At 40.2% G+C, this 19302-nt stretch overlaps 1 protein-coding gene across 2 annotated transcripts in view; it reads right to left on the bottom strand.

Annotated features, from left to right (window-relative positions):
- Window positions 1–12663: 12663 nt before the first annotated feature.
- Window positions 12664–19302, bottom strand: part of LOC124861907 — a 41493-nt gene continuing 34854 nt past the window's right edge. For both annotated transcript variants that reach the window (XM_047355875.1, XM_047355874.1), the window contains 7 exons: window positions 19044–19298; window positions 18709–18957; window positions 18342–18599; window positions 17941–18243; window positions 17585–17854; window positions 17188–17271; window positions 12664–13539 (listed from right to left, as the gene is read on the bottom strand). In XM_047355875.1, coding sequence (XP_047211831.1) covers window positions 13473–13539; window positions 17188–17271; window positions 17585–17854; window positions 17941–18243; window positions 18342–18599; window positions 18709–18957; window positions 19044–19298 — 1486 coding nt within the window. In that variant the 3' untranslated portion in view covers window positions 12664–13472. The remainder of the gene's footprint in view (window positions 13540–17187; window positions 17272–17584; window positions 17855–17940; window positions 18244–18341; window positions 18600–18708; window positions 18958–19043; window positions 19299–19302) is intronic.

Below are 19302 nucleotides of genomic sequence, written 5' to 3' on the forward strand. Positions count from 1 at the left end.
TCAGCAAATGGTTTCTACGTTGAGGCAAGTTTATTTATAGCACATTTCAGTAGCAAGACAATTCAAAGTGCTGTACATGAAAAAAAAGAAACATAAAAGGGGCATAAAGGTATTTAAATAATTATAGAGAATAAAAAAACTGTAATTAAAAAGATGATAAAAAAAAAAGGTGCCGAATTTTATAGGTAACTAAATTTTAAAGTTCATTTTTCCAAACTGAAACGTTTTGTGACAGATTCTCCATGACTGATCAGAAGTTGTTGGTGGTCCAGTGTCTGGTTAAAACCCCACCTGTTCCAGGTACCTGGATCACCAAAGAGCTGTGTTCCTACCTGAGCTTTGCAGAGTCGTACTTATGGGGTCAAGCATCATGTGACCAGATTTCTGGTTCCGACCTGAAAGGAACATAAGGACCTGTGAGACCTCAGTCTCCTCTGAGAAAGTAGCTCAATAGGTTGGGAAGCATGTTTGGTCTTCAAGTGGTTGGAAGTTCAAGTCCTAGACTAGACATAAAGAACCTTAAATGTAACTAAAAAGTTAAAGTTCAGTTCTGCTGACTCTCAGGTATCTACCTGCTTAGCTCAGATTGTAGAGAGAACTGTTAGGAGGTCACAAGGTCATGGGTTCAATAATGTTTGGAGAGCAGGTCAGAGTGTCAAAGGTGTTCAGTGTTGCTGTGACCTTTTACCAGGTCACCTGACTTATCAGAGTTATAGAAGAGAAAAAGATAAATGCACTGGGAGAACTGGTCAGAGTGTGAAGGGACTTGGTAGCATGGTGGGATTGTTCGTGACCGTAAGTCGCCAGCGGTGCAGCGTCTGGTTCTAATCCTGACCATTACTGGACCTGGATCATCCAAAACATGTCCCACTGTGGTGGGTCAGGGAGGGGGCTGTGTCTCCTCCCTGACTTTCAGAGAAGTGAATGGTGGGGGTTATACATCTGGAAACAGCAACCTTTTACTGTCTCCAACAACCATTAACCGTTAGAAGAACGAACAATTTATTAGTTTCTGTCGTTAACATAAAATTACATAAAGGCTCAAACTGTTGTGGGATTTAACAAATTTTTAGGAACACTCTTGTTTTACAAACACAACAAGGTAAATAAGTAACGACAGAAAAGAGTAAATCAACAGAAAGTTGTTCCTTAGTGTTGTTACAAGAACGACAAAAACGAGGATGGTGTTCGAGGGAAAGAAATGGTTGTTTAAGAGCTTTTTTACTCTTATGTTTTCAAATCAGTTTTGTGGCTGCACTAGTATATTTGTATATCTCGCTCCTGTTTTGAGTGATTTAAGAGCTTTTTTTTGCTAAAGGCAAACATCTTGGTGATATATTTCTGAAGCAAAACAGGCACTTAAACAGCAAACTGTGTGTGTACCCACACATGCATACAAACTTTACACCTTTGACTCTGTTTTGTGGATTATTTGGAGATGAACTTAACTACAGTTAACATGTTTTGAGTGATCCAGGCCCAGTGAGGATTTGAACCAGACACTGCACCACTGGTGCCTTACGGTCATGAACAAGTCCATCACTAGAACCTTCACACATTATAGATGTAGAGCACATTATTAGATTTGATTCTTGGGGTTGTGGTCACTGTCACCTATGTCCAGTTGTAACCTTTCAGGTCAGCTGCCTGAAAGATTAAAGTCTTCTAAAATGGTGGGATGATGATTAATTCCCACCCTAACCTATCGTCTTGGCTCCCCCTTGCCGTAGCGTTGAAGATGTACCTCCTCGGTTTTGACTTCCCTGTGGAAACTTTAGAACACTGAGTTTGAATTTGTTTCTTGGTGAAGGAGTGGAGGTGGTAGGGTTTGAACCCAGGATCATCAGGTCCACAGCAGAGCGCCTTGAATCACATGGCCAACCAACCAGCTGAGAAGCTTGGAGATCTAGCTGCTACAAATAGAACAAACTGACATACGACAGTTTTTTCTAAAAGTTAGTCGTGATTGTAACTTCCACATACTAACGTGTAACTAATTGTGAGATGAAGTATTTAGACAAAAGATGGAAGGTTGTTGTGGGCAGAGATTGAACCAAGAACCATTGAACTCACAGGACAACACCTAGAACCACTCTGCCAATCAAACAGGGAGATCAACAGAAACATTCAGACTTTGTTTCTGTGGAAAGAGCTGTGGTCCACTTAGAGAAGCTGGAAGCCCTGCATCTGTAGTGCTGAGTCCTGAGGTCTAAGCTGTTGCTTCCAATATCTAAAAATGAGCACTGATAATGATATATAGGTATTAATTTAATTTATTAATACAACAAATGGTCTGAAGAATGAATCAGGACATAAGGTCAGACAAATAAATGTAAAATCTACTTAACTCTTGTAAATACAAAAACAATTTTTTTAATGTTTTTTTTACACTTTTACAGTTTCTACCTGTATGATTACAGGTAGAAACTGATACATAGTTGGCATTTCCTTTTAGTTATTTAAAGATAAAACGATGATAAAACGTCTGTAACTGGATTTATCTGTACTATATATATATATATTCATACATTTATATTATAAATAATATCTATTGTACCAGAGATTGTTAAAAGTCTAATTGCTCCATTCTTGAGTACAGCGAGCAGAGACTCCTGCTATTGCAGCAGCAACTCTTCTGACCAGCCAGAAGACTGAGAAGGGGGTAGATTACAACCACAGATAATCTCTACATATTAAAGACTACAGTCTCAGATTTAATAAAAATAAAACATTTTTTATCAAGCATTGTTTAGAATCGGTTTATGTGGTTTAAGCATTTAGTTATGTTGATAATATGCATTTCATAAAAGGGGTATTTTTGGTTGTAATGAATACAGTTTTTACCATAAACTCTGTTTTAACAGGATGTTTCTGTTAAAACCATAAACTCTGTTTTAACAGGATGTTTCTGTTCAGACTGAATTAAACCCTGCAGTGAATCTTACTCATGTTTAACAGCAGTAATGTAAGCTGAATTCATTTGACAGAAAAATGTGAAAATTAGAAAAAAGAAAGATAAACAATCCATCCGGTTGAACAATTGATATGAGGAAAATCTGTAGTTACAATATATCACCACCAGGGGGCAGTAAGGAATCATAATCAAACCTAAAACGGTTAAACTTCATATTTTATGTATATTAGAGATGGAGATTCATTAATAACACAATTATATGTGCAGTGCACTGCTTGTCCCACTTCCATCAGGAAAACGATTCAGAAAATGTTACATCAAAATGAAATAGATTTAGAAACAGTTTAATTTCCAAAGCAGTGAAGGCAATTATTCCTCTGCTAGACACTAAACATCTAGCTGATAATCAAACAAACCACCAGCCCATCTTAGACTGTTTCAGCACAAGCTGCACTTTATGTAACTACTAAATACTACATGCCACATTCCATGTACATATTTTCTCTTTTTCTAAGTGTTTTTATGTTGCGTAAGTGTCTAAATGTCATTATGGTGACATAATGACAATAAAGAATCTTGAATAGATGGTAAGCAGTACAACAGGTACATAAAATAGTAATAATTTCGATTACTTTGGATAAAAATGAAGTGAAAAAAATATTTTAAATTTACCTTAGTAAAAACCATCCCAGAAAGAGTAACCATAAGTCGCCAGTGGTTCAAATCCTGCTGTGTTACAAACATCTCTGTATTAACAGGAAGTTTCTGTTCAGACTGAATTTAACCCTGCAGTTAATCTTTTGTGTTTAACAACAGTAATTTAAGCTGATTTTATCTGACTGTACAACAAAGATAGATGAACAAAACATCTGAACAATTAATATGAATAATAGTGATTACAATATCTCACCACCAGTGGGAAATAGGTTACTATTAATATTATTACTGATAATAAATCATAGTGATCATAAATTGTTTCCTTTGTGTCCATTAGTTTTCACCTCAATTAGCTAAACATAAAATATAACAAGAATTTGACATAATGTTCTGCTATCAGCTGTCTGAGGTGTTGTTGGACATTTTTACCACATCACTGTCACTGTCATCTGTCCCCACCTGCTGAAAGACTGCTACTATTGTCCTCAAGTTCTCCACAGTGACAGACCTAAAGGACCACCTACCTGTAGCCTTCACCCTGGTAGTCATGAAGAGCTTTGAGAGGCTGGTCGTGACTCATATCAAGGACTCCATCGACGTCATTGTGGACCTCCATCAATACGCTTACAGGTAGAACAGATCCAGTGATGACACCATCTCATCAGTGGTCCACACAGCCCTCACCCATCTGGAGACCAGTAAATCCTACGTCCATCTGCTCTTCCTGGATTTCTCCTCATCCTTCAATACCATCATCCCACAGAACCTCTTGCAGAAGCTCTTTTCTCTTGGACTGAATCCCACAGTGGAGATCTGGATCCTGGACTTCCTGACCAACGGACCTCAAGACGGTCAGAATCCACAACACTGTTCTCCTCCTCCATCACTCTCAGCACTGGCTAGCGTAGCATCAGTAGCATAATCTACAGTAGGCGGTGGAGGCCAGTGATCCTCAGACTCTGTAGGCTGAGCTGGGACTCCTACTGGGAGCAATGGAGCTGTGAATACTGGAGTGAGGCTTGGTGGTACTGAATGGCCGATTCTTTCCAACTGAGGGCGGCTGCAGAACTGAGGCTGTTCTGCCAATGTGCCTCTAAAGGCTACATTCTGTTCATCTGGAGATGACTTTTAAACATTTTTAGAGGTCTAATAAGCAGAAGTAATAAAAGTACAACTTTTTGAGTTTCGCCTAACACCATCTGTTGTGTTCAATTGTGATTCATAGTGACTGATAAATTCTCTTTAATTAGGTCCAACTGCAACAGAGTCCAGGTCTTCTGCTGCATCAAGTGAACCAGGATCCTCAACAGCTGACGGTGAAGAGATTTCATTTCTGTTCTTGAAAAGAAACCTGATGCTTTTAATGTTTTCATGCTGTACAAAATTCTTTGTTTACTTTCTTCTGACTGTTTACAGTCTTGGCAAACACACAAAAGACGCCTGTAGCCCTTCCATCACAGCTGTCATTTCTAGCGGAAATGAAGGAAACAGAGAGTGCAGAAAAATCAGATTCATTTAAAAGTTTGTTGCATAGATGCCACTATCTAGATAATCTTCACAACCACTTTATCTGTTGTCTTAAAATTATACTTTAGTCATTAATAAGAAAGATAAAACTCCTTTTCAGATTCCAGCACAAGTACAACTTCCTCCTCTACACAGAGATCTCTTTCTTTTGCAGACAGTGCTGAAGATGGTAAGAACAGACTGGATCCAAGAAAACTATTTATTTTCTTACTCTGAGTAGTTGGATTTATTAATAGCATTTCCACACTATTTTAAATATTTTATAAATACAATGTTGCCAGCATTTGGAACATAAACTTTTTTTTTTAATGTAACCCTACTTCGATGTGTTTTTACTTTTTTATGATGGTTTCCTCAGCTCCGCCACCCATTGCTGTTCCCCAGCCTCAACGTGACATGAACAGCTGGAACGGTTCTCAGCACCAGAAACTGTGGATGACAAAAGAGATGCAAGATCTCAGCCTGTAGTCTGGATCTCGTCCTGCAAGGAATCTTGGCAATTTCCCGCTGGCGTCATCCACCGCAGCCTGAGCTCATAGACACAGTGGCTGTGGACGTCCTCATCCCTGCATTCCTTACTTACAAGAAGGTCATCTGTAAGTCAGTCATGGATGAGCTCAGACGCACCAGAAAGCCATCCACCGATATGGCGAACAAAGTGAATGAGCTCATGCATCTTAAATATGAATGAGCTCATTTGGCATATCTACAGGCCATTGAGAGCGTCTGGGATGCAGAGGGTGGGGTGCATGGAAAGAGGACCATTGGGCAGTTTATCAGGAAAAGCAACACACCATACCCCCTGCAGGGAGACAGGATCCCAGATGACAATGAAACAAACAACCAGCTGATCTCTGACTGTTTCAGCACAAGCTACACTTTATGTAAATATTAAATACTACACGCCACATTCCATGTTCAGACAACATGTATGGAGATCTAGCTGGAAGAAAAAACACATCTGCTCAGTTTTTCTGGTTTTAGCCTCTACTAAAAACACACTTTTGGTTTAATTTTGGAATAATCCTTAAGAAAAATAACAGCAAGTCAACTGGAAAGTAAATCAAATAGAAATTATTACTTTTTATTGACCCTGACTGGTGAAGCTCTAAAGAAAAACATCCATCTAGTTTGGGACCGGTCCAAAATGTCCCTGTATACTGAAACATTCAGAGTTTCTTTCTCTGGACAGAGCTGTGGTCCGCTTGGAGAAGCTGGAAGTCCTGCATCTGTAGTCCTGAGGTGTGAACTATTGCTTCCAATTTCTCACCACCAGTGAGAAACGAGCACTGATTATGTTATACATTAATTTAATAATACAACCAAATGGACGGCAGAGTGAATCAGGACATTAGGTCAGACACATAAATAAATGTTAAATCTAAACAACTCTTGTAAATAAATAAAAAACAGATCGTTTTTTATTTCTTTATTTCTTCAAAATAAAACACTTTTACCTTGATTTAAACAGCTGCAGTTACCGTCTGTGTCCAGTAGAGGGCAATAATAACCGCCCTGCTCTGATAAAGAGTTTTAATTTGCGGCTCCGCATCTAAAACATCAACATTATTCTGACTGTTTCCTTGATAATTTAACATTTCATAAATATTTTCCTAACTTTAAAGTAGAAGCTCAGCATCTTAACGTTTAAAGCAGAGTTTTAGAGCTTAGTTTCATCTGTCTGTTGGAGCTGAACCTCTGCTTGGAGTTTAGGAGCCACAGCTCCTCTGAAGCTGCTGCTGCTTCAGTCTGTTAGCTGCTCTTTTAGAGCTGCTTCTGATTCACACTAACAGAGAAAATGCTGATTTTTTGTAAAGGAGGCTGAAGAGCTGGAAAGAAACAAAGTTGAAACACAAACATCAACAAAAAGTCTCCATTTGCTAATCAACCGCTGGAATCCAGCTAGCTGCTAACTGAGCTTTCTGCCCTCTAGTGGACACAGGGTGTAACTACAGCCAAAGTAAAGTTACATGTTTGAAAAGCCAAAATTACAATTTATAAACGGGGAAACTTTAATAAAACTGGAGATTTATGTGTCAGATAACTCAATGAATCATTCTGTAATAACTCTTTGATAAATAAATGCAGAAATGACTTTAATTATTAGTAATTATTTAATAAACATTTTAATTCATAGCCATGTGCTTCATCATGAATTTATTTTCTCTCTCCAACTTACGAATCAAAATCACTTATCAGAGCTAAAACTACTATAGAAATGTGATTGGTCGGCAGCTGATTTGCTGTGTAGGTCAACCAATCAGATGTCAGTGTTTATTGAGTGAGACACAGCAGCAGTTTAAATTATTTTATCATCTGCTTTAGAAACCGTAAGCAATAAAATAATTCATTTTATTCATGATTTTACCATATTTTTACTCAGCTTTTAATTAGATTCACCAAATAAATTACAATATTATATTATTATAAGTAATACCTTTTGACTTTTAGGATATATTGAAAATAGATATATTTTTATTTATTTATTTTATTCAAATAATCAGATACAACAAAATTCAAATGACATTTGTTGAGAATTAGTTCTATATAAATAAACTGAATTATAAAGCTAACTGCTGTGTTACAAACATCTCTGTAACAGGAAGTTTCTGTTCAGACTGAGTTTAACCCTGCAGTGAATCTTATGTGTTTAACAACAGTAATTTAAGCTGATTTTATCTCACTGATTAAAGTTTAAATTACAACAAAGATATAAAATACATCTGACTGAACAATTTATATAAATAATACTGATTACAATATCTTACCACCAGTGGGAAATGAGTATTTATTATTATTATTGTAAATAAATAAATTTATTATAAATAAATAAAATATAACAAGAATTTGACATAATGTCCCGCTGATAGAAAAAAAATCTAAATAGACTGAATGAATTATCCTGGAAATAAAAATCTTCATATTTCAGACTTCATACTTCAATTAGTTTTAAAGTTGTAAAATATGTTATTTTAAATCTAATGGTTATTTATACTAAAACAATATTCACAACAAACGTATCAGGATATATTTAAGAATGAGTTCCTGAAAATATTAATGTCTCGGAGGACATTTAATGTCTTCAAGAAGCAAAGAAATACCAGAAAGTTTTCCAAGCACCTTTTAACTCTTGGTTTAACAAAATCCTTCAAACTGAATCCAGGTTTGTTCCATCCAAAGACTCCAGAACCAAAGCAGAAATCTCATGTCTGAACTTCCTCCTCTTCCTCAGTCACCACATTTAGCTCCACATGTATGGAGGAATCTCACTGATTGATGTCACAGTGCAGTTAGCAAAATGTTTGCTCCATGTGGTCCATCCATTTAAACCAGTTCAGATAAACTGGAAACCGGAAGTGGAAGGTTCCAGTTGCATTTATAAACAGGGGTTCAGACTGTACCAAAAGTAGGAGTAAATTAGTTTAATAATACAAGTGGACTGCAGGATGAATCAGGACATACGATCACACATAAGTAAAAAACGGTAAAATGCACAAAACTTCTGTAAATAAAAACCATCAGCTGTCTTGTCTTTTTTGTTAAAACATTTCATTCTGTGTTTAACATATTTCCATCATGTTTATTGCTGCAGAGCCGCCTCAGCAAAGAGTTTAATTGGCTGCTTTCTGACTAAAAGTATAATGTTCCAGGGAAGAAAAAGCTTTTAACTTTTTCTGTAAAACCAGAGTAAAGTATTAACTCGTTTTTATTGCTTTAATGTGAAAGGGCAGACCGGAAGTGAAAGTGATATGTAAATTCTTCACCTTGACGAAACAGCTGCAGTTACCATCTGTGTCCAGTAGAGGGCAATGATAAATATTAGTGTTTTTATGGGTACCAGCACCTGTAGGAGTCCCACAAAAATCATTTTAATTTGCTGTCACAAAAGAAGCTTATGGTTATTTACATAAAGTTTCCAATAACTGGGTTCTGATGACTCTGTGAAAACTCTGAGGAGCATCTATCCATGCATTCATCTGGAACTATATTAAAATCACCACCAACTACAACTAGATCCCTAAAATATGTTGTTTTCATCTCTTCTATAACATTTGTCATTTGCTGAAGCCAAGTTCTGTTTCTAGGTTCGTTGTTGTTTCCATAAACATTGATCCAAATAAAAAAGGCTTCTTCTATTTCCAGACTCAGGCGACCCAGTGACCTTCATCATCCTTCCTTTCTGGAACAAGTTCATCAGGAAACTTAGGAAAACAAATCGCTGCTCCTGCTGAGCGACTGGATCCATGACTGAATATAATTTAGTCTCCTCATTGCTGGGACCAAAGTTTAACCTCAGACTCATCAGGATGAGGTTCTTGTAGGGTTCTTGGTGCTCTTCATCTGGTTTAATCAGAATGAGGTTCTTGTAGGGTTCTTGGTGCTCTTCATCTGGTTTAATCAGAATGAGGTTCTTGTAGGGTTCTTGGTGGTCTTCATCTGGTTTCATCAGGATGAGGTTCTTGTAGGGTTCTTGGTGCTCTTCATCTGGTTTCATCAGAATGAGGTTCTTGTAGGGTTCTTGGTGCTCTTCATCTGGTTTCATCAGGATGAGGTTCTTGTAGGGTTCTTGGTGCTCTTCATCTGGTTTCATCAGAATGAGGTTCTTGTAGGGTTCTTGGTGCTCTTCATCTGGTTTCATCAGGATGAGGTTCTTGTAGGGTTCTTGGTGCTCTTCATCTGGTTTCATCAGGATGAGGTTCTTGTAGGGTTCTTGGTGCTCTTCATCTGGTTTCACCAGAATGAGGTTCTTGTAGGGTTCTTGGTGCTCTTCCTCTGGTTTCACCAGAATGAGGTTCTTGTAGGGTTCTTGGTGCTCTTCATCTGGTTTCATTAGGATGAGGTTCTTGTAGGGTTCTTGGTGCTCTTCATCTGGTTTCACCAGAATGAGGTTCTTGTAGGGTTCTTGGTGCTCTTCATCTGGTTTCACCAGAATGAGGTTCTTGTAGGGTTCTTGGTGCTCTTCATCTGGTTTCATTAGGATGAGGTTCTTGTAGGGTTCTTGGTGCTCTTCATCTGGTTTCACCAGAATGAGGTTCTTGTAGGGTTCTTGGTGCTCTTCATCTGGTTTCATCAGAATGAGGTTCTTGTAGGGTTCTTGGTGCTCTTCATCTGGTTTCATCAGAATGAGGTTCTTGTAGGGTTCTTGGTGCTCTTCATCTGGTTTCATCAGGATGAGGTTCTTGTAGGGTTCTTGGTGCTCTTCATCTGGTTTCACCAGAATGAGGTTCTTGTAGGGTTCTTGGTGCTCTTCATCTGGTTTCACCAGAATGAGGTTCTTGTAGGGTTCTTGGTGCTCTTCATCTGGTTTCATCAGAATGAGGTTCTTGTAGGGTTCTTGGTGCTCTTCATCTGGTTTCATCAGAATGAGGTTCTTGTAGGGTTCTTGGTGCTCTTCATCTGGTTTCATCAGGATGAGGTTCTTGTAGGGTTCTTGGTGCTCTTCATCTGGTTTCATCAGGATGAGGTTCTTGTAGGGTTCTTGGTGCTCTTCATCTGGTTTCATCAGGATGAGGTTCTTGTAGGGTTCTTGGTGGTCTTCATCTGGTTTCATCATAATGGGGTTCTTGTAGGGTTCTTGGTGCTCTTCATCTGGTTTCATCAGAATGAGGTTCTTGTAGGGTTCTTGGTGCTCTTCATCTGGTTTCATCAGAATGAGGTTCTTGTAGGGTTCTTGGTGCTCTTCATCTGGTTTCATCAGGATGAGGTTCTTGTAGGGTTCTTGGTGCTCTTCATCTGGTTTCATCAGGATGAGGTTCTTGTAGGGTTCTTGGTGCTCTTCATCTGGTTTCATCAGGATGAGGTTCTTGTAGGGTTCTTGGTGGTCTTCATCTGGTTTCATCATAATTAGGTTCTTGTAGGGTTCTTGGTGCTCTTCATCTGGTTTCATCAGAATGAGGTTCTTGTAGGGTTCTTGGTGGTCTTCATCTGGTTTCATCAGGATGAGGTTCTTGTAGGGTTCTTGGTGGTCTTCATCTGGTTTCATCAGGATGAGGTTCTTGTAGGGTTCTTGGTGCTCTTCATCTGGTTTCATCAGAATGAGGTTCTTGTAGGGTTCTTGGTGCTCTTCATCTGGTTTCATCAGGATGAGGTTCTTGTAGGGTTCTTGGTGCTCTTCATCTGGTTTCATCAGGATGAGGTTCTTGTAGGGTTCTTGGTGCTCTTCATCTGGTTTCATCAGGATGAGGTTCTTGTAGGGTTCTTGGTGGTCTTCATCTGGTTTCATCATAATGAGGTTCTTGTAGGGTTCTTGGTGCTCTTCATCTGGTTTCATCAGGATGAGGTTCTTGTAGGGTTCTTGGTGCTCTTCATCTGGTTTCATCAGGATGAGGTTCTTGTAGGGTTCTTGGTGGTCTTCATCTGGTTTCATCATAATGAGGTTCTTGTAGGGTTCTTGGTGCTCTTCATCTGGTTTCATCAGAATGAGGTTCTTGTAGGGTTCTTGGTGCTCTTCATCTGGTTTCATCAGGATGAGGTTCTTGTAGGGTTCTTGGTGCTCTTCATCTGGTTTCATCAGGATGAGGTTCTTGTAGGGTTCTTGGTGCTCTTCATCTGGTTTCATCAGGATGAGGTTCTAGTAGGGTTCTTGGTGGTCTTCATCTGGTTTCATCAGGATGAGGTTCTTGTAGGGTTCTTGGTGGTCTTCATCTGGTTTCTTTAGAAGGAGGTTCTTGTAGGGTTCTTGGTGCTCTTCATCTGGTTTCATCAGGATGAGGTTCTTGTAGGGTTCTTGGTGCTCTTCATCTGGTTTCACCAGAATGAGGTTCTTGTAGGGTTCTTGGTGCTCTTCATCTGGTTTCATCAGAATGAGGTTCTTGTAGGGTTCTTGGTGCTCTTCATCTGGTTTCATCAGAATGAGGTTCTTGTAGGGTTCTTGGTGCTCTTCATCTGGTTTCATCAGAATGAGGTTCTTGTAGGGTTCTTGGTGCTCTTCATCTGGTTTCATCAGAATGAGGTTCTTGTAGGGTTCTTGGTGGTCTTCATCTGGTTTCATCAGGATGAGGTTCTTGTAGGGTTCTTGGTGCTCTTCATCTGGTTTCCGGGTGAGTTTACTCCACTAAAACGTTTCCAAAGTGGAGATTCAACACTTCCATAGAAACTAATCTGGGACGCTGCTCCGCTCGCCCGACCGCCCTCTGGTGGCTACAAGTGGTAACTACAGCTAATATAAAGCTAGAACAATTATAAATACGCTTCCTGTGAGTTTCTTTCAAAATAAAGCAACAGGAGCAATAATACTGCTGTTGTTTGAAGCATCTTAACTAGAAGCTAGGAGGAGGCCAACAGTCTTTGTAAATTAAATGGTTCACATATTTTATTTAAACATCATTGGTCTCTGAATAACACTAAAATAATCTGCTGTCTCAATAAGAAGCTACAAAAAGCTGCTGTGCTATAAACAACATAACATGATGTTTCTATTTCTAATAAATAAAACTGTTGTTTAGGCTCATTAATACTGGAGGATAATTCTGATTCTGCTCTGAAACTGATAAATGCTTTTAATAATATTAATAAACTATGAATAAACTAGAGATTAACAATAAATAAATAAAAAACACTTTGCGCATCATTTAAAACGTTATTGGCTCATCATTCATCATCCAGGAACCAACATTTTATTTCAAGAAATATAAAAAAAACCTAATTAATTAACCAATCAGATACATCCATATTATCCCACTGTTTCTCTGAGGTATGAATAAAAACAGCACCACTAGAGCATAGATCCCTGATATGGTAAATCGAACCTCCGTCCCTCTAAACTTCTCTAAATTTAATGGAAACCTAAAATTAGAACATGAATTATGGTGTTAAAAACGTACATCACCAAAACAAACTCTGAGAAATATTAAATCACTGAAAATAAATGACTGATATAAAACCTCATCGTTTAGAAATTTAGGAATGATTTTAAAAACCTTTAGAATAATAAAATCCTAATTTCTCTGTTCAGAAAATAAACTTGAAGATAAAATATGTAGAGCAGCTCTTTTTCTCCAGATAAAATAATGAATGTGACAGAAAACTGCTCTAAGATCAGTGTGTTTGTGGAGCATCCAGCTGTAAACTGGTTAAACTGGTTTAACTTCAAACCTGAACTAAAAATGGTTCCAATGTTTCCATTCTCAGACCTTTTGGCCCAGTTAAAGTACCAAACTGGTTTTCCTCCTTGGTGTTCAGTTCCTGCATGGTTCCTCTGAGACGTCTGGACTGAATCATGGAAACCAGAAGAAGAACAGATCTGACCACTGCTGACCACCTCACAGTGTTAGCAGCCAATATGTCCATCTGATGACCCTGAGGAGACAGTCTTTGATGAGACCAGGAGACAGGGACTTCCTGTTGGTCACATGACCAGCTGCTGACAGCTGCTTCACCAGATCTCAAACTTCCTGTTGACCTTATAAGGAGTTCTGTTGAGGATGTTGTTGTTGGAGAGTCTAGAAACAGAGCAAAGCAGAGAGCAGATGAGACTCATTCAGACACGACAACATGGCTTCAGCTGCTGAGATCAGCCAGGGTTCCTCTGAGAGCTGAGATGTTAGGAGGTCAGTAGACAGAGCTCATCTTCAGCAGACTGCTGTTCCAGGATCTTCTCCAAACATCATGTCTGTATCACAGAAAACAACTGCAGTCTGTCTGTGAGCAACTGAAACTGCAGCCTAAACCAATCAGAGTTTAACGGGTTTGTTTACAGAACTGGACCACAGACTCTATGCAAGTAGCTGAATAATTATAATTAGTAAATAATTATCTGAGTCTGCCTGTAGGTGGGGCTATAATCAGATTCAACATATTTTACTGAACACTTGGTCACAGAAACAAGCTGGATGACAGCGTTTTTACCTTTTATTGCAGCGAGCTGAAAGTTGATACGTCTCACATATAGTTAGAGAAACAAGGATGAAATTCAACTATTTCAAAACATACAACGTTAGGTGGCGCTATAATGAGGAGAAGTTTATGTTGCAAACAGTCTAAACAGAAACCTTAGCGTCTAATCATGTCAATAAGTGTCGTTCGTTAGATGGTCACTATGGTAATTAATGGTCTCAGTGGGCGTGGCCTATTAGTGAAGGTCTCATTCTGACTTTTGGACTTTTGGACTTTGGCAAAAATAAAATCATTAAAACCCACCTGTTGGTCCTACTGAGCTAAAATGTTCTAAACTCCATCACTGAGTTCAAGATGGAGTAAATGTCAATCACAGACGCTACGAAATCTGAAGTCTCGTAGCGTCTTCTTGCTTTAACAACACAGAACGATGCTTTGTGGTGATAAACTTTACTTCCCTGTCAGCAAAATAAAGACACTGGCAAACAGTGGAAATCAAAAGTAGGAATAAAACGATATAAAATCATCTTTCAGCTCTAAACCCTGTGAATAATGATTTATCTTTTGGCTCAGCAGAACAGGCTCATCTAAGCCTCCAGCTGCAACAATCATAATTATAAATCAAGCTGATAATTAACTGATGCTGCTTTCAGTTCACCCTGAACTTGTTATGAGTGGATTCACCACTCCTAGTGATACATTTCTGTATTACTGCTAAATACAAAAAGCAGTTTTCAAATGATTATTTCATAAATTAATGAAAGAAGCTCTAAAACAACCTGGTCCGATGTGAAAAAATGTTTTACCTTCATGTTAAATCATAAATTAATTGTGATTAACTGTATTTTTTGAATCAGTTTCAGTAGCTACACCCAGACCTGATCACTGCCTGACCTCTACAATCAAGGATGTATTTAAATAGAACCTCTCTGTCAGCATGAAGCAGGCTGAAAGATCTCAAACAACAACACATCATGGCCCAATCTCAAGAAATTCAAGAACAGATGAGAAACAAAGTCACTGACATCTGTCAGTCTGAAAGGGTTAAAAAGTCATTTCAAAGGCTTTGGGACCCAGAGAACCACAGTCAGAACCTTGATCCACACATGGAGAAAATATGGAACAGTGGAGAACCTTCCTAGGAGAGGATGACCGACCAACATTACGCTAAGAAGTCATCAACGACTCAACCAGGAGGTCACAGAAGAACCCAGAACATCTACAGCTCTGCAGACCTCACTGGACTCAACAGAAGATCTCCAAGACCAGAACCACTGCTGAACATGAAGAACACAAAGGCCCAAAAAACATGTTGATGATCCACAAGATCTTTGGGAAAATATTCTGATGGGACCAAGGTGGGACTTTTAATTATCATTAATAATTGATAATTATTAAACAAAACCAGGCCAAATGTCACTGTGTTATTAACCGTTTCTCTGAATGGTTTGGAACGCTAACCTTATCTTGACAGATAATCACTTTTACACAAAATTAACACAAACACTCTTTATCTTTGTGAACATTAATTAAACCAATAGTTCCTCTTTCAATCAAACTATTCTGGTCCAACAATGTTCACCTAACTAAATATTCACGATTCTACAAAAAGACGTAGACTAATAATCAAAAATAAAGATATGTGTTGGAGGGGAGATGAGATCAAACCAGCAGTTTATGGACAAATGAGAATAAAACAACAATTTGGATCAACTTGGAAAGATGAACAAAACCACTACGCTGTGAAGACTTTCTCCGTTGCTGCGTCTCGACGGCGGCTATCAGCTGGTAGAACGGTAGGTCCACGGCCCGGACCCAGAGCGTCTAGCAGCCTTAGCCACTAACAGCTGGTGGCCCCAAACCTTGAAGGGTCATAAAACTCTGAGGAGCTCAGTGGAAAAACCCCAAGGGTAATAAAATGATGGAACGAACAATGGAGTGGCCAGGCCACGAGGTCCAGACTGCAGTCTGGTTCAAATGAAAAACTTCCACAGTTCAGCTTTAACTCCTGGCTGATTGACAATCAGCAGGACGAACGCATCCAAACTTGAGGCCAACCGCTCGTTGCGCTTCCACAGTATTCAGACAGTAAATCAAACCAGTTCAGCATAAAACACTTCAATCAGTGTTGCATGCAACTAGTTGATACCTTGGATTAACTAATGCTGATTCTAAATCACCTTAACTATGCCTCATCCTGCCCAGACCTCTAAATACACCTATCCCATTTATTATAAAAAGAACGCAATCACTTTGACGTTGATTTCTTCTTTTCACCGGCTTGAGGATGGGTCGTGGGTCTGAAGAATAAACCAGGGGGAACCAGAGTGTTAAAGGTCTGTGATCAACTCAAAAAGGTAAACTTCTCCTGCATCCAAAACGGGGAACATATGAGGAACCGTTGCAGTCGACTGAAAAACAAGGAGGAAACTCGTCTCCTTGGTAACAACCTGTTGGTTTCACCTACGCCTGGGTCGCGTCTGACGGTCTTCGATCAGGATATGGATCTTCTGATCTTCTTGTATCAGACAGATGTCCAGCTTTCAAGTTCTTCCAGGAATGACCAGTGTGGAGGAAAAGTAAACCCGCCCACAAGCTTCTGTTTCTCCAGAGATCCCTCTGAACGTAGTCTTGTGAGCTACAGCAGGAAATGATGGTTAAAAGTTTGTTTCCTGGGCTTTTTATAAGTTCTGATGATGTCAGAGCTTCGACGCAGACGTTTTTCTGACCAAAATGGACGAACCAACACTTGTTCAAAATCAACTCTGATTTTTTTTCCAATCCATGGCTCTACTCTATTTCAATCTGAGCTTTATTTCTGTAAAATATTATATTTAATTCCATATTATTGATTCTAGGCAATAATTTTCTTTTTTATGACTTATTTAAGGTCAGCTGGTCCTTATCTATATTTAGTGCCCACAGGTCCTGCCCAGATTTAGACAAACAACGACGTAGGAAATCCTTCTTGGTCCCAACCACCTTTCATCCATATTTAGATATCTTCATGATGGTGTCTTTCACTTTTCTCCAACCATATTTTCAAACTTTTAATGTGGAAGACAACATCATGTTTTCTGTCAAGAAACTAGAAACGAGGAGCTAAAGAGGGTTTGGACCCTTCAAGGTCACTAAGCATCATTTAATTTATGTTTTCCCTCCTGGAAGAAGAGAAGCAACGTTTGTATCTAAATATTTTAGAGATAAAATAACAAATAAATATTTTTCACATGAACTAATGAATGTTTGCTCACCTCACAGAACCAATGGAGGGGTTGATGGAGACCAGGTGGAGTAGCTGATCAGTGGAAGCATCAGTGATCTTATTGTGACTCAGACTGGAACACAAACACAACACTCTGCATTATGTTAGGTTCTACTGGGAACATGTTCATGATCCATCAATCAATCAGAACCACAGAGGAGAGCAGCAGGTTCCAGAGGTCCTGCTGGACAGACACAAGTGTCCTCATCATACAGACACTGACAGGGACAGGAGTCTCTCCTGGATCTGGATGGAGCATCACGGCTCATTGAAGCCTGTTTGGCTGATATCTCACTCTGTGGATCAGCTGCTCCACTTTGTTTGGATCAGAACTGAGGGAATGTTTGTGTTTGTCTCCCACAGAGGGGACAGTTTGGGACACTTACTCCAGGACTTGGACTTTGTGCAGATGTGTGATGAGTTGGAGCAGCAGCTGGTCCGTCAGCTGGCAGTGACTGAGGTCCAGTTCTGTTAGACCTTCAGAGTTGTCCAGCATCAGAACCAGAGCTCCACAGAGCCTCTGATCCAGTGTGATGTGACTCAGATCCAGTTCTTCTCCCAGGGCTCTAAACAGAGACACGGCCCGTCTCACTGTGTCCGTCTCGCTGTCCACAGCAAGCAGGGTCAGCAGCTGGACCAGAACCGTCTTACTGACTCTAAACAGGAGGAACAGAGCAAAGAACATCAACATGAATGTGAACAAGCTTCTCCCTGCTTCATCTTCATCAGCGCTCTTCCTCACCTGAAACGGACCCTGTCCAGGACCGGAAACAGCAGGTCCAGCCCGCTGTCCTCCACCTCACAGTCTCTCAGGTGGAGCTGTGTGTCCCTGCTGCTGTGTCTCAGGATGGTGGAGACGGCCCTGCAGTCAGCAGCCGTCACTCTCAGAGGATCAGCCTGGTCCTCCTCTGGTAGCTCCACGAAGGAGGAGCAGGACAGGTCCAAGCTGTGCTGCAGAGTCCTCAGCAGGGATGATGCTGCCTCCTGCTGGCTGTCAGAGGCAGCGCAGCAGTGGATGAAGCTCAGCAGCTGGTTCCTGTCCACACTGGGGAACAGAGAAGATAGAAAACCATCCAGTTAAAGTTCAGGAGGGAACGGTTTGTTATGGTAGGTAGCCCTGAGGAACAGGCGCTAATATCTGACCTGAGATCAGAAACTGTGTGCAGCATACGGAGGATGGACTGTATTCCCTCTGCTGGGATGGAGCTCCACAGCAGCTTCAGTCTAACTCCATCACTGTGTCTGAGGATGAAGATCAGAGCAGCACAGTCTTCTGAGTCCATCTCTGTGCAGCTCAGGTTGATCACATGATCCAATGACCTCAGCAGACTGGGTATCATGTGACTGCTGTGACCTCTGTAGATCTCTCTGATGGAAGTCCTCACAAAGCTGGGACTGGGCCTGAAAGCAGACAGAGGATCCACAGCAACTCTTAGTTTAGTTAGAGGAACCAGAAGCTGCTGGATGAAGATCAGACTAACTATTTATTAGAAGAAGACAAAACCTCCACCTCTGAAGCACCATCCTGTGCAGAAAGGGCAGCAGCTGTGTAGCTCTCTCCTGTAAGAAGCGGTTCTTCTTCAGGTTCACAGTGATGGTCTGAGCTGACGGTTGCTGCAGCAGATAGTGAAGAAGCTCCCAGTTCAACTGGCAGGAGCTCAGGTCTCCACCAAACTTATTCAAGAAGGACAACGTCAGGTCCTGATCCTGGACCTCATGGAGGAGGACCAGAAGCTGCTGGAGACTCTCTTCACTCAGTCTGCAGAGTCCACAGATAAAATCCTTACTGTGTTTCTGAAGGTATCTGTGTTTAGTTCAGCTGATGGAGATGAGGAAGACATTTACCTGACTGTGAGAGGAGCATCATGAAGCAGCAGACTGAGGAGACTCTGAGCAGGGAGGCCGGACTCAGTCAGGTCTAACCGTCCAACTGTCCAGAACCTCAGCAGAGACGCCAAACTGCTGCCAACCTTCAACAAGACTCTCTGTGATGGTGGAGCTTTGGTGGACACCACAGAAAGCTCTTCAACAACCAGAGGACAGGACACTCTGCCTCTTCTTACCCACTGAGACAAGAACAAGGCCACGTTGTTGGAAAGTCTGA

The sequence above is a fragment of the Girardinichthys multiradiatus genome, chromosome 24 (genome assembly GCF_021462225.1).
Source record: "Girardinichthys multiradiatus isolate DD_20200921_A chromosome 24, DD_fGirMul_XY1, whole genome shotgun sequence".
Taxonomy (NCBI): Eukaryota; Metazoa; Chordata; class Actinopteri; order Cyprinodontiformes; family Goodeidae; genus Girardinichthys; species Girardinichthys multiradiatus.